General features: G+C 29.5%; 1 protein-coding gene and 1 non-coding gene across 8 annotated transcripts in view; both read right to left on the reverse strand.

Annotated features, from left to right (window-relative positions):
- LOC123010234 (protein sickie) overlaps positions 1-12,817 on the reverse strand; it is a 146,572-nt gene that overhangs the window by 88,430 nt on the left and 45,325 nt on the right. For 4 of the 7 annotated variants that reach the window (XM_044406946.1, XM_044406945.1, XM_044406944.1 and 1 more), the window contains exons 3-4: positions 10,906-11,023; positions 8,133-8,185 (exon numbers count right to left, since the gene is read on the reverse strand). In XM_044406946.1, coding sequence (XP_044262881.1) covers positions 8,133-8,185; positions 10,906-11,023 — 171 coding nt within the window. Of the gene's footprint in view, positions 1-531; positions 716-8,132; positions 8,186-10,905; positions 11,024-11,162; positions 11,280-11,508; positions 11,557-12,817 lie in introns of those variants that run through there. The other 3 variants (XM_044406948.1, XM_044406950.1, XM_044406952.1) reach the window with 3 other exon arrangements.
- Trnav-aac lies at positions 12,103-12,175 on the reverse strand. The gene has a single exon. It is a non-coding gene; the product is annotated as a tRNA-Val (tRNA).

The following is a 12,817-nucleotide window of genomic DNA, read 5'->3' on the forward strand; positions in this document are numbered from 1 at the left end:
TGATTTGTTTAAGGTAATTATTATTGTCATTTCTTTGAAAAATTAATAATTATACGTAGGTAAGTAACAGAAAATATAAGTTTTGAATTTGTAAATTTGCAAATTGTAATTAAACTGTTTTATTTAAATAAATTATTAGTTGAGTGAAAAAATAATGAGAATTTGTAATTTTCAAATTTTTAAATAAATTATAATTATAATCAAGTGTTCACAACTTTCCGGTTTACCGAAAACGCTGAAATCCTCACAAATCGACGATTTGCCATACAATTTTAAAGCAACTTAGTAATGAACCTCACTTAATTTTGACCATTTTAGAAGTAGTTACATGTAAACAAATCATAACTTTTAAGCGGTTCAAAAGTAGCCGCTGTGTATCTCTCAATTGCAAAATAATTATCCTAATTAAAAATTACATAAAACAAATCGAAACCGCTCCAGTTTACAAAACCCCGAAATTAAAACAAACACAGATCCATGTGGATGGATCTAAACCCGGTTCAAGATTACGTAAAACAAACCTCAACTTACATTATCCAGGTGAGGTTTGAGGATTCCCTCAAAAAAAAAAACTGGGTCACACACCAACTTGCACCTCCCGTTGTCGGCGTTTAACTAAACTGTTGATTAATATCCGCACGTATTTTTAATCGTAATTTATTCACGAGGACGACAGGAACTTAGCGGCAGATTGCCTTTTCCAGGAGAGGCGCACGACGGACTGACCGAGAGTCCACTCCGTGTGCTGCACATGAGGAGGACCGGATCCCCACCTTTCGGCGAAGATGCAAGAATCTCTTCATCGGTGTTGGACAAGGTGATCGAAGATAACGATTCGGTGATTTTTGAGTGAATCGATGGGTTTCGGCCCGGATTAATCCGGGCCGGTTATCTCGAATTTGTGTCAGGAAGGTGGCGAGGGTGAGAGATAGGGAAGTCTGAAGAGGATAAGTGGACCATTTTTTTTCAAAGCGACAGTTTAGATAAAATCTAAGAAAGGGTCTAAAAAGCCAAAATAAAACTCTCTTACACTTTCTTGTGTGTGTAAAATCAAAATAACCAATAAATTTTTGATTATGCTGCATGAAAAACTCATTTCGAGTTTTTTTATGTAGCATGTTTACATCTGATAACAATGATAAGATAACGCAAATCATATAAAAATGTTACTAAAAAATGATAATATACGGAGTAAACTAAAAAAATGCTTGTTTCGTGAGTGAACTATAGGTAGATTCGTTATAAATTCGTCCCCTTTGTATCACTGCACTTGATTGAATCTACAAAAAGTCTCAACAATGTTGTCAATAACTACACTCAAATACGTTCAAAAAATACAGAATGATGTTTAATGACTTTTTTGATGTTTTTTAATTTAATTTAGGGTCTTTACTTTTATTTAACGATAATCTTATTAAAAGTAAACAAAACAAATAAATAATAATACGAAAAAATTATCATATTAAATTAGATGTCTTTCTGATTTGTTTTAGGTAATTTTATTGTCATTTCTTATTAAAAATTTGAAAAAATATTGGCAATATTCTTTTAATTGCTGTTTTTTGACATTACAATAATGGCATAGTCTTATTTGAGACCATGCAACAAGATTTTATTAGCTTTTATAATTTTTTTAACTTTGTAAATTTTTTTAAACAATAATTTCTAGTAAACGTAAAACATATTGCACATGTTTGTGACAAGAAAACTAATACCTTCCAAATTATAAAGAAAAAAAAATAAAAAATCCATTTTAAAATTAAATCCCAAAACATACTCAAACATTTAGAAAAATTCTAAAATAGTCAGCTTATACTACAGGATGTCCGGAAAGTCGCGCACCTCGGTAACACTGTATCATAGGGCGGTGCCCTAGACAAGAAGACAAATGTTTACTGTAGGAGACTACCCAATTACTCCCTTTCAAGGAGGTGCGCAATTTTCCGGACACTCTGTATATTAGAAACCATTTAATACTTATTCTTAATTTTTTAAATCGGACTATAAATAAACATTTTACAGCACATGCCGTTTTTAAAAAATCACCCTGTGTATGATTAAAGTGACGTCTCACTTTAAAATTAAGTTGGTGACACTGCATTTTGTAAACATAAAAGATTTTGGAATGTGGTAAAATTGAATGCAAAATTCCTATCACTGTCCTGTAAATTTTCTCATAGTTTTTTATACACTTTTATAGTATGTATAGTTGTTCACAACGTATATCTTGTAACCTTGACCTTCTTTATACAAATAGAAACGACTTGAATTGTAAATATGTATTTTGGATAGATAATAACTAATAAATAAATAAAACATACTAAAAAAACTTTTATTCACAACTGTTTATGTAATGATGACTTTTCTAACCTCAACGGAGGTTGGAAATTGACTCATTACTAAGCTTCTATTACCTAACTCTATTCCACTACCAATCTCGAGATAAAGTTAACCTCATGATTCAATAACATAAATTAAACATATTCCACCTCGGTATGTAATCTACTATTACAGAAATAGAACTGTCTTAGGAGAAATAATAAAAATAAAAAAATCCTATAAATCCTGTAATACTTTTTTTACTTCTTTTTATATTTTTATTTTACTTATTGCTTTATTTTATTTTATAATTTTTTAATTTTGTATTATTTTATTTTTTTTTACAATTTGCATAAATTTATCTTGAAAAAAAAATAAAATTTAATTTTAACTTAAGATGCCTTAAATAGCTCTGATCGATTTTAATTCACATACAGAGTGAACCAAATTCTAAAAGTTTGTTTCGCACACACAATAATAAATTTCTGCAATACTGCACACTGGATCAAAACGTACAGTATTTATGAAACACGCTATACATACCTGGCAAAATTTTGCATTAGTCTGGTTTGCATTTCGGTGCCAGAGAGCAATTATATATTTTGCTTAAGGACATTAAAAAATTAAGCACGGATTTTAAACGTACCATTATCTCCAAATCTACCGCTATAAACCAAATAATTCTAGAGAGGCACGCTAAAAATGACCCGGATAATGCGATAAATTGATTATACAGGGACGTCATAAAACAAATATAATTGTGCGTGTGACCACATAGCATGCTTTACCATAATATTTAGACTCTGATCATGTTATTGATGTACCGTTTTGACCTTGATCTTCCTCATTCGACTATTGATTAAAATTATGAATGAACAATATATCGGACGTCGATATTAATTTAGCATGTGTCGTGGGTAGTGATGTAATAGACTTGAATTAATTTTATGGAATTGGGACGACCGGAATCCTAGACTAAAGTTGAAACAACTGCACTAAAACTATTTTTAGACCCAGCTCTATATTAATATTTTCATTAAGTGGAATAATTAAAATAAAATATTCATTGCTACTGAGAAAGTCCATTTCTCAATAATTACTTAATTGGACAGTGTTTGGGTAAAAGTACTGTTTTTTCTGAGAAAGAAACCAAAATTAAAACTAATTATCTTGAACGAAAGTTTAGTTTTACTGAAATTTTTCCCGACGAATGTTTGTTTTAGCGTTCGAACTTGGATAATTAGTTTATAATTTAATAAGTAAGCGAAAAAAGTTCAGTTAAGCGGACCACCAATTCCGTTACGATTTGAACTTGGAGCCAATTAGACTTTTTTCTTGATCGGTTTAACAAACAGAAAGAGTAATTGGAAACAACATTCTTTAAATTGTTTAAATTATTTTTCAATTCAGCTTTTCTTTTCCACCTGTTTTTATTATTTACGTGTCAACAAAAAAAATTAATAAAATTTAGTGTTATTATTTAGTGTCGCTATACAAACAGTTTGTTTTATAAACTGAGCCAGTAATGAGATAAAATTCTCATTTTTGAAATAAAGTTTAGTATACAGAGTGGTTCAAATATTTTTTATCTACTGCACAGCCATTCAAAATTAAATATACCAGGTGAGCAGAAAGTATGGAACAAAACATTTTTTGGTCCAATACTTTTTGTTCACCCTGTATGTATTTGAATTGTTGCAATAAACCACTGTCAAAAGATTATAAACGCTACAATGGAAGTCTGATTTTAACAAGATGGACTACATAGATAAAAATGAGAAAAAACTTTGTAATATTGACTAAATTGAGTCAGAAATATGGAAATCAGTTCTGTGACCTATTCCCACTCAGTAATAAATATTCTAATATGCAAGTGCAATGTGAAATATTAAAGCTGTCTCCGGTTAAAGGGAATGTAATGACTTTATGAATTTATTTTATTACGTTGAATGATTTACATTATGAACCACCGGAACCGACATAAATGTACATTCTACAATTACATCCCTGCAAAAATTTAACTTGGCACACGAAAGCCATGCTTTATTAGCTGTTAAGACAACAAGAGTTTTAAAATATAAAATTTGAGTTGTTTTCAATTTTTTCCAACACTGATAGTGAATAAGAAATTTTACTAAATTCAGAATAGACTTATTCTAAGACCGAAATAGAAAAAAAAATATTTTTTTTTGTATTTTTGGGTGTAGCTTTTAGGTTCGATAATTTTAAACTAAACTCTTATAGTAATAAGTCGATTTTACTTATATACATTTTGCTCTTTTGTTTTTGAAATTGTGATTCGAACTATACACTCATATAATATGAAGAGCAATACTGATCACTATTTTCATAAAACTAAACAAAGAACCTCCTTTTTCGGCTGTGCATTATACAGTGTAATAAAAAATACAAAACTGTTTTGCAACGTCATAATCCACATTCTGAAATTAAGTAGATACATATACAGTGTTTCATAACTTATTATTTAAATAAAATATTCCATAATTGTTTATTACTCAAATTTGTCACAATATTAAAATTTAATAAAAAAAGTAATGGTCAATTTTAAAGTATTTCAATTAGCGTTATTTTATACAGACTGTGTCAAAACTTGCGTCCCAGAAAAAAGATAAGATGGAAAAAATGTTTAAAAATTCTATCTGTCAAAAAATTTTGAGATTTATTTTTTGACATTTGAAATTTTTTTATGTCTATTTAATGATATTGATGATCTTGTATATGTTTTTTTTTATTATTATTTAGTAAAGGTACAAAAATATTGCCAATAAAAGCCACAAATAACATTAAACAGAGTTACAATTTAGGATACAGCTTCCTTATTTCCTCTTCTAATAGCATGTAGCAAAAAACTTGAAAAATTATTTTTCCAACAGAAATAAATAGAATCGAAGTGCAAAATTTAAACTCTCATAATTTTGAAATTTTTATAGATAGATTTTTTTTAACATTTTTCTCTGGGGCGCAAGTTCTGGCGCACTCTGGATATAGTTTCTGAATGCTGAATAATGTTTTTTAAAGAAGTTTTTCAAATCTACAAAACCCTTTGCTTTGTATCTTTGTTAAATATCTATCACTTAAAAAAATACATTTCATGTATTTTTACGATTTTACTATCTCATCTTCAAAAACTTAAAAATTCGTAATTTTTCAAACTCGACCCAACAAGGTTTTATGCACTTTTTTGAGTCTTTAGAAAAGAGTCTTTAGAAAAGTATAAAACGTTGTAAAGATCAATTTGAAAGCTGATTTTTATTATTTTTGTCGAGATTTTGGTACCCGGAGCAGTTTATTGCTAATCACTCCGGAACTATTGTCGCTAGCCTCTTGTATTTGGAATCGTCGGAAAGCAAATTTAATTTTCTATCATAAACAAAGGAGATCAGTGTCCTACGATAAATAGTTATTGAGAAAATTAATGATAAAATCAATATAAATATAAATTAATTATTGTGTTTGTATCTCTATTCATATTTCTCTTTGCCATATTTCCTCTATTCGAACTGAAACGATCTAATATACGAACCCATTAAAGTTGTCAGTTAAATCATCATAAGCAAATTACCCACACCTTTGAATATTAAAACCACAATACGCAAAACCTACCAAGTAATAACATTACCTCTCAGGTCAATTACTTCCAACATTTAAGCGAATTAATAAACCAAACAATAGAGTTTGTGTGCAACTGTCAATAACAACTCAAACGCATTATTAGTATGCCAGTCTGTATTTTTGTTTTTCATTTAATTTTGCTCTCCCGGTTCACAACAATACACAAATGGCTCAATCGAGGTAAACATCAAAAGAACGAACGAATGTGACCGGAATATGTGAACAAACAGAAAGTGAAATATTGGAACGTAAAAATACAGAGTCGAGACTCAAACAGTCATTTAGCTGCAGCCGAAAATTGTGGTACGTGTTTTAATCATCATAAAACGAAAAAACGAATTAAAAATGTTTGAGATAAATGGTTAATTATTTGAAACGTTTTAGTACTTTCGACGAGCTTTGAACAAAAAAATTCAAGAAACAATTCAACCCTTATCGATTCAAAAGTTTCCCTCTTGAGACAACTTCCGTACTACAAGCATCATCAATGTCGGAGAAACCTTGAAGTTGCAACAAGTCAGCAGATTTCATTTTCTGCTACAAGGATGTAATTTGCATCCTCGGAGTACAAAATGATTTAATCAAAAATTTAATGTGCTTGTATAAATTAAATAATCTTATCATTTTTATGCTGCTTAGAATGTCGTTATTTTCATTAATTTAATTACCTACTTAACAATCTATACTATGGTTATAGCCCATGAAAGATTAAAAAATTCTAGGTATTTATACACTATTTGTATAGCATTATGGATATTTACACGTATATTCGAGTCAAAATATTGATTTTTCTGTTGTTCTATAAGTGATTTTTATATTTAAATACATGCAAGGTAAATCTTAACATATAAACTTAGGAAATGAAAAGTTACGATCAAATAAAAAATGAAAAAAATTAGTATATGTTAAATAAATACCGTGCGATCAAAAAAATAATAAATTAGAGTAGGCGGTGATTAAAGTCCTTCAGATGGCAATCCTGATTTTTGACATCAAATGTCAGCGGAAACTTTGACTAGTTTGCGTTTTATTCCTTTTGAGTGAAATAATGTTCACTTTAGAGCAGACATTTTTTATTGCTGTACAAGAGGGAAACGGTGGATGGTCATTTGCACTTTGAGTTTGTGTGGAAAATTTCTAGCTCAGATTTCCAGCCAATGTGTTGCCAACTGTAGAATTCAATCGACGCCTACTCTAATTTATTTTTTATTTGATCGCACGGTAGTATATTATGTTATTAAGAGTAAAAAATTTACTTGTACCCCAAATAAATACATAACATACTATTTTATCCACAAACGTATTTAGAACGAGAGTAAAGAGCTACATTATAATTAGCAAGTAAATAGATAAAAGATAAAATAATCAAAACGCTTTGAATCATATTTTCGAAAGTGTTTATTAATTTAACTAGTGCAGTTGGTAGTGTAAAATGTCGAACGCTAATAATCTCATTGTACCTCTCCAGAAATTGTTGAAGCAGCAAAATGGGCAAAATGCGCAAAAATAAAATTTTAACTCCACGTCCGAAAACTTTTATTTGTAACATTTATAGTTTTCTCAATTTTTTTTTCACTATTAGTTATTATTCGGCATAAACTATAGATAATTGCCTAAGTTTATACGTATACAGAGTGTTAAAAAATAGATAGATTTTTTTAAACAATTTTTTTTGTCTAGGGCACCGCCCAATGTCAGTGTCACGGAAGTGCGCAATTTTTTGAACACCTGTATATTAAGACTCACCCTGTATTTTCAAACTTAATATTATCTAAAAAATACTTTAGGAGAAAACTACCCAATCTTTCTTAGTTTAGATTTATTTTTTTATGCTATGCAAATCACTTCTGTATACCAATACCCTACCACAAAGACGCCGTTCTAAAACCTCGGCCCTCATTTCCATAAAAATCATTTAATCTCGTTCAATCTCAGATTCCCATCAATGGCTATCACCTGACCACCATTCAAACATACATGTTGTTTTTTTTTTACTTGCACTGGTGTGTCTGATGAGGACAATAAATACAAGACGCTACAATCCTATTTTCAGATAAACGAATATAAATCTAAATCCCAAGAAAGGTCGGACACCCACGTTTAACTTTGTCGGTGTGTTGACACACAGATGCGATAAACGATTTGACCATTCGGTACCATGACACAACAATTAAACTTACCATTTGGGACGGCGATTTTGGCTTTCGATTGATATCCGGAATTTTCTGGCATGCTGGAAAAAATAAAATCGATGAAATTGCAAATTTGATGAAATCATCATCATAGTTGTAGCCCACATGGGTGTTGAGCCAAGAGCCACCCATACAGACGCAATTCTACAAATCCAACACCTTAGTTGCTCACACCCTATGTTAATCATCACTGTAAATGTATTCAAACTAATAATATGGTTGTCTGTGGGCTACATTATCGGTGATGCAGAGAAATGAATAAATTGAATAAACAACGTATTTTTTTAATGTGTCGTATGTTTGGAGTTTGTGGTTTGTGTTTACAGATCTATGTAAAATGTGGGTTTTAATAGGTATTAAATGAGAGAGTAACCGTAAATTACCCAAAACGAATGGTAATAAAATTGAAATATTAATCAAATTTATGGTTTCTAGCACAATTTTAAGTTGTTTTTATCTAAACAATTAATAGAAAATAAAACAATATACTTCTCAGCTGCAATTTTTGAGGTCAAATAGGTGTATTTATAAAAATAATTGTGTTATAACAAAAAAATTAAAAATGACAGAATTTTTATAGAATTTTTCTAAACTTTAGACTCAGTTTTCTAAAACTCGTAATTTTATTGTTAAAATATTATTATTTAAGAACACACTGAATAACCATATGTTTGTTGTAAAATATACATAATTCAATAACATTTCATATGCAGTATTTGTTTCAAAATGCTGTATCCTCAATCCCCAAAACTTCTTATAAAAACTCTTGTGAAATCGATTTTAAAAATATTAATATTTTTTCTATTACATTTACTCAACAATAGACAATATACAGGATGTTACGTTTTGGTTGTCACTTTAAACATGTGATAAAATATTCAATTTTAAGACAAAAATTTTCTGCAAACATGTTTTAAAAAATACTATGAGAAGGAGCTACACTCTCTGAAATCCTAAATATCATAGTTTCTCACAAAAAATAAGTCTCTTGCGTTGTTTCGAAACAACTTACTGATTTTAAGTAAAATCAATTTTAAATTTGTTACAGGCCATAAATAGCACTAAAATTATTTTTTTACCTTATACCCCCTCCATTTAAGAGGCCCATGATTAAAAATTTCGACATTAATTTAATATTTGAATTCGTTTCGGTGTATAAAGGTAACCAAATTTGTCCAAATTTTCTAATTTTATTTTAGTGTAGCTAGTATTTTTCAATACATGTTCATGGGAAACCTTTGTATTTAAATTTGAACAATAAAAACTGAACACCTGAATATGTGTCTTTTTAATGTGTAACAGTCATTCTTAATAAAAAATAAAACATTTTGAGTTTTAAACTATGAGTTATGTCAACCGATTTTTGGCAAAATTGATTTTAAATAACTAAAACAAGACAAATAAAGAGATATTTTTCTCGAGTTTTTTGATTGAGTTTATTTTAATATTCACAAAAACAACTTGTATAGAATAGAGTGTCTCAAAAAACCTTGAATTATTTCGTGAGATAATTCCTTAGGTTAAAATGAAAAAAAGTCCTATGGACCTGTATTTTGAAATGCTTCCTAAAAGAGTTAGAGCTAAAATTCAAAATTATTTAAAACAAATCACATACATTTTAATAGGAAAGAACAGGAAGAGTACTCTTATCTGTCACATAAAATGCTAGAGTTGTATTTTTGTTTTTCAAATTTAAGTTTTAGATAATATTCATTTGCATTTTATTTTTAACAATATGTGTTATAATCTCTTAGCAACACATTTTGGTCTTGACCAAACACATCATTTTTAAACACGTAATAAATAAGTTTTAATTTCATGATAAATTCAAACATTTGCAAAAAGTAAAATTAAAACTGATTTTGCTTTTGGTTCTATTTTAGATTCAATAAAGTGATAAACCGGTTTTGGTTCTCATAGTAAATTTTTTAACATTTCTAAAAGATAAAAAGAAGTACTTTTTTTTGCAATATCTTAACGATTAAAAAAACACCAATAAAATATGTAACACAAAAATTGCTTTGTATATTATACCAGGTCGGGAAAATGTATTTGTTCGCGTTGTATATTTTCTAAATCCGAAAAATTCACATTTTTGTCGTAAATTGAAGCAAACACACTAATGATTGTTTGTAATAAAAATATCTAAAAGAACATGTTTGAAGTTTGAGGTAAAATATCTTCATGTTACTTTTAAAGCTCATAAACTACTACCATAAATTTTATATTAAGTAATGTGACTGGAGCTTTCAACACTAAATTAACAAAACTGTTCGGAAACCACAAAATTTTTGAATCATTAACAATAATTAAAAATTAATTAATAAATTCACAGTCGCTTTAAAAACTTATCTTTTTAATTAGTTAATTTTCGGGAGCTTTGGCGTTTACTCATCCAACTAGTTTCAGTGATAACTCCATTAAATTAATAATTCATGGCCCATGATTCATCCACGAGTGTTTGCTGATGTTTATCACAAAAATTTTATTTGCGCACACAAAAGGCCAATATGTGGTACATTTCCTTAACGTCAAGTTTAAGCTCGGTATCCTTTCAACTTTCCACATTTTACCATCTTTTTACGACGTTAATTCCGCTTCAGTCACAAAAACTTAAATGCAACAAATAAATGTAAAAATCTCTCGTGGTTAGCTGGATCACAAAAGCTCGCTTTTTATGAAACAATTTCGATTTGTCCAACTGGCCATTCGTGAGAAAACACATAAAACCCAAATCGTGTAAGATATAAATTTTACTTACTAACAGATTCGATGACTTCAGCAAGTAAGACTCCGTCACTGCAATCCGCCGCTAAGGAATTGACGCGTTTTTTACTTCGAGCTTTTTCCAAGTAATGATTGGCCCAGTCTGTGTAGATCTGAAACAGAGAATATCATTATAAAAACTTGCATCATAAACCGCAATGAGTCGGGGAATACAAATAAGCGTCAAGTGGAACTCCATGTTCGACATAATTAGATTAAAACGAAAAAGTAATTGCAAATTGTTTCGCGTACTTGGGCGTTTTTGGAAGCTGGTTTGGTAAAATTTTACTTCAGTGACTAAAGGTGTGCTTAAATAATAACTCTCCATCACTGATAACAACTCAACACTACTTTTCTTGCACAAAATTAATTTAAAACTTATTATTAACAAAGATTGTTTCTGTCATATGTCAAATAAACGTCAATTGTCCAGCCCCCTTCGATAAATAAACTTGTTGTCATTTCGGGCGAATGCGGGATGTGATTTTTGATTGTTTTTTATTTAAAAAATGCACAAAAAATTTTTGAGTTATCAAGCCTGAATGACACTAAAGTAAAATTTTACAGCTTCGAAAATGACACAATTTGGTTTTTATACTTTAGCTGTGTAATTTAGGTTCTGAAAAGACATGCATAAAACACTAAAATTGGCAACAATTACAATCATAAATAATAAAATCCCCTTAATTAAACACTTTTTTAGTACACAAAAAACGCAAAGCTACAGTCAAAGAGCGTGTAATATGGGTTGCCTAACACAAAGTTCATGTTTTTTATTAGAAATAAAATGTGGTTATATTTAAAAATGAAATGATTTTATTTAAAAAGATTTTATGTGGTTGTTTCTTTCCCATGAATAACTTTGCAACTTATTTCGACATTTTATTATTTAATAACAAAGCCCTGTGTTCCACAGCCTCTTAAACAAGGCTTTGGGTTAATAAAACGTTTGTTAGGCGAGTCTACGCGTGTTTCATGGTTGATTTTAATGAGACTTTGTTGTTAAATGTCACCGAACGCAGAACTGAATTAAATGGATGGTAATTTCTATTCATAAGTGTTGTCGTTGAATGTGTTACAATATAATTTAAATGTGTGGTAGGTTTAAACGGTGTAAAGGCATTTACATTTCGAATTTCAATTTTAATAATTTTTATTTTAATATAAGTTGAAAAAAAAATATGAAAAAAGATGTTTCCGCCCGGGATCGAACCGGGGACCTTCCGCGTGTTAGGCGGATGTGATAACCACTACACCACGGAAACTTGTTTGAAAGTACTAATTTCCGACAAAGTAGAAAGAAGTTAATCTTTTTTGTGATTAAATAGTAGATTACATACTGAGATAGAAAGTGTTTCATTTCTGTCAAAAAATTGAAAGGTTTAGTGAGATGCTTACGTCAAGACAGAAATTAATTTTCTACCAAGGTTCACAACCGCATCTTTAATTAATTTTCGTAAACGATGTGATAAGACTGATAAGTAATGAATTAAAGGTAGGTAATAGGAGGTCAGTAATGAGTCACTTTTCAGCCCACCTCAGAGTTCGAAAAGTCAACATTACATATACGAGTGTGAATAAATTAATTTCATATCGCTAAATGTAATTGAATTATATGTAAAAATAAAGCTTGAACATGTCTTTTAGTTCAGAATAGAAGTTGACAAACCATTGCCAATATAACATTATAAATAACAATCCACCTGATCAAAAATTTTATCAAAATCTCGGTCTAAAAGTGAGATTTTTTTAATTTACCTTTGACACATACCATATGTTTTTCTAAGAAAATTTTAATTCAAAACGCAAAAATCTGTCTTAATTATGACCCAGAAAATATGAAGACAAATACTTATTACTTATTGTGCTATCATAGTTCAAACTGATTTCCTAATGTTCCTAATGTA

This window comes from Tribolium madens, unplaced genomic scaffold (assembly GCF_015345945.1).
Source record: "Tribolium madens isolate multiple individuals breed KSU strain unplaced genomic scaffold, Tmad_KSU_1.1 Scaffold_7;HRSCAF=85;Tcas5.2_LG10, whole genome shotgun sequence".
NCBI classification, from domain to species: domain Eukaryota; kingdom Metazoa; phylum Arthropoda; class Insecta; order Coleoptera; family Tenebrionidae; genus Tribolium; species Tribolium madens.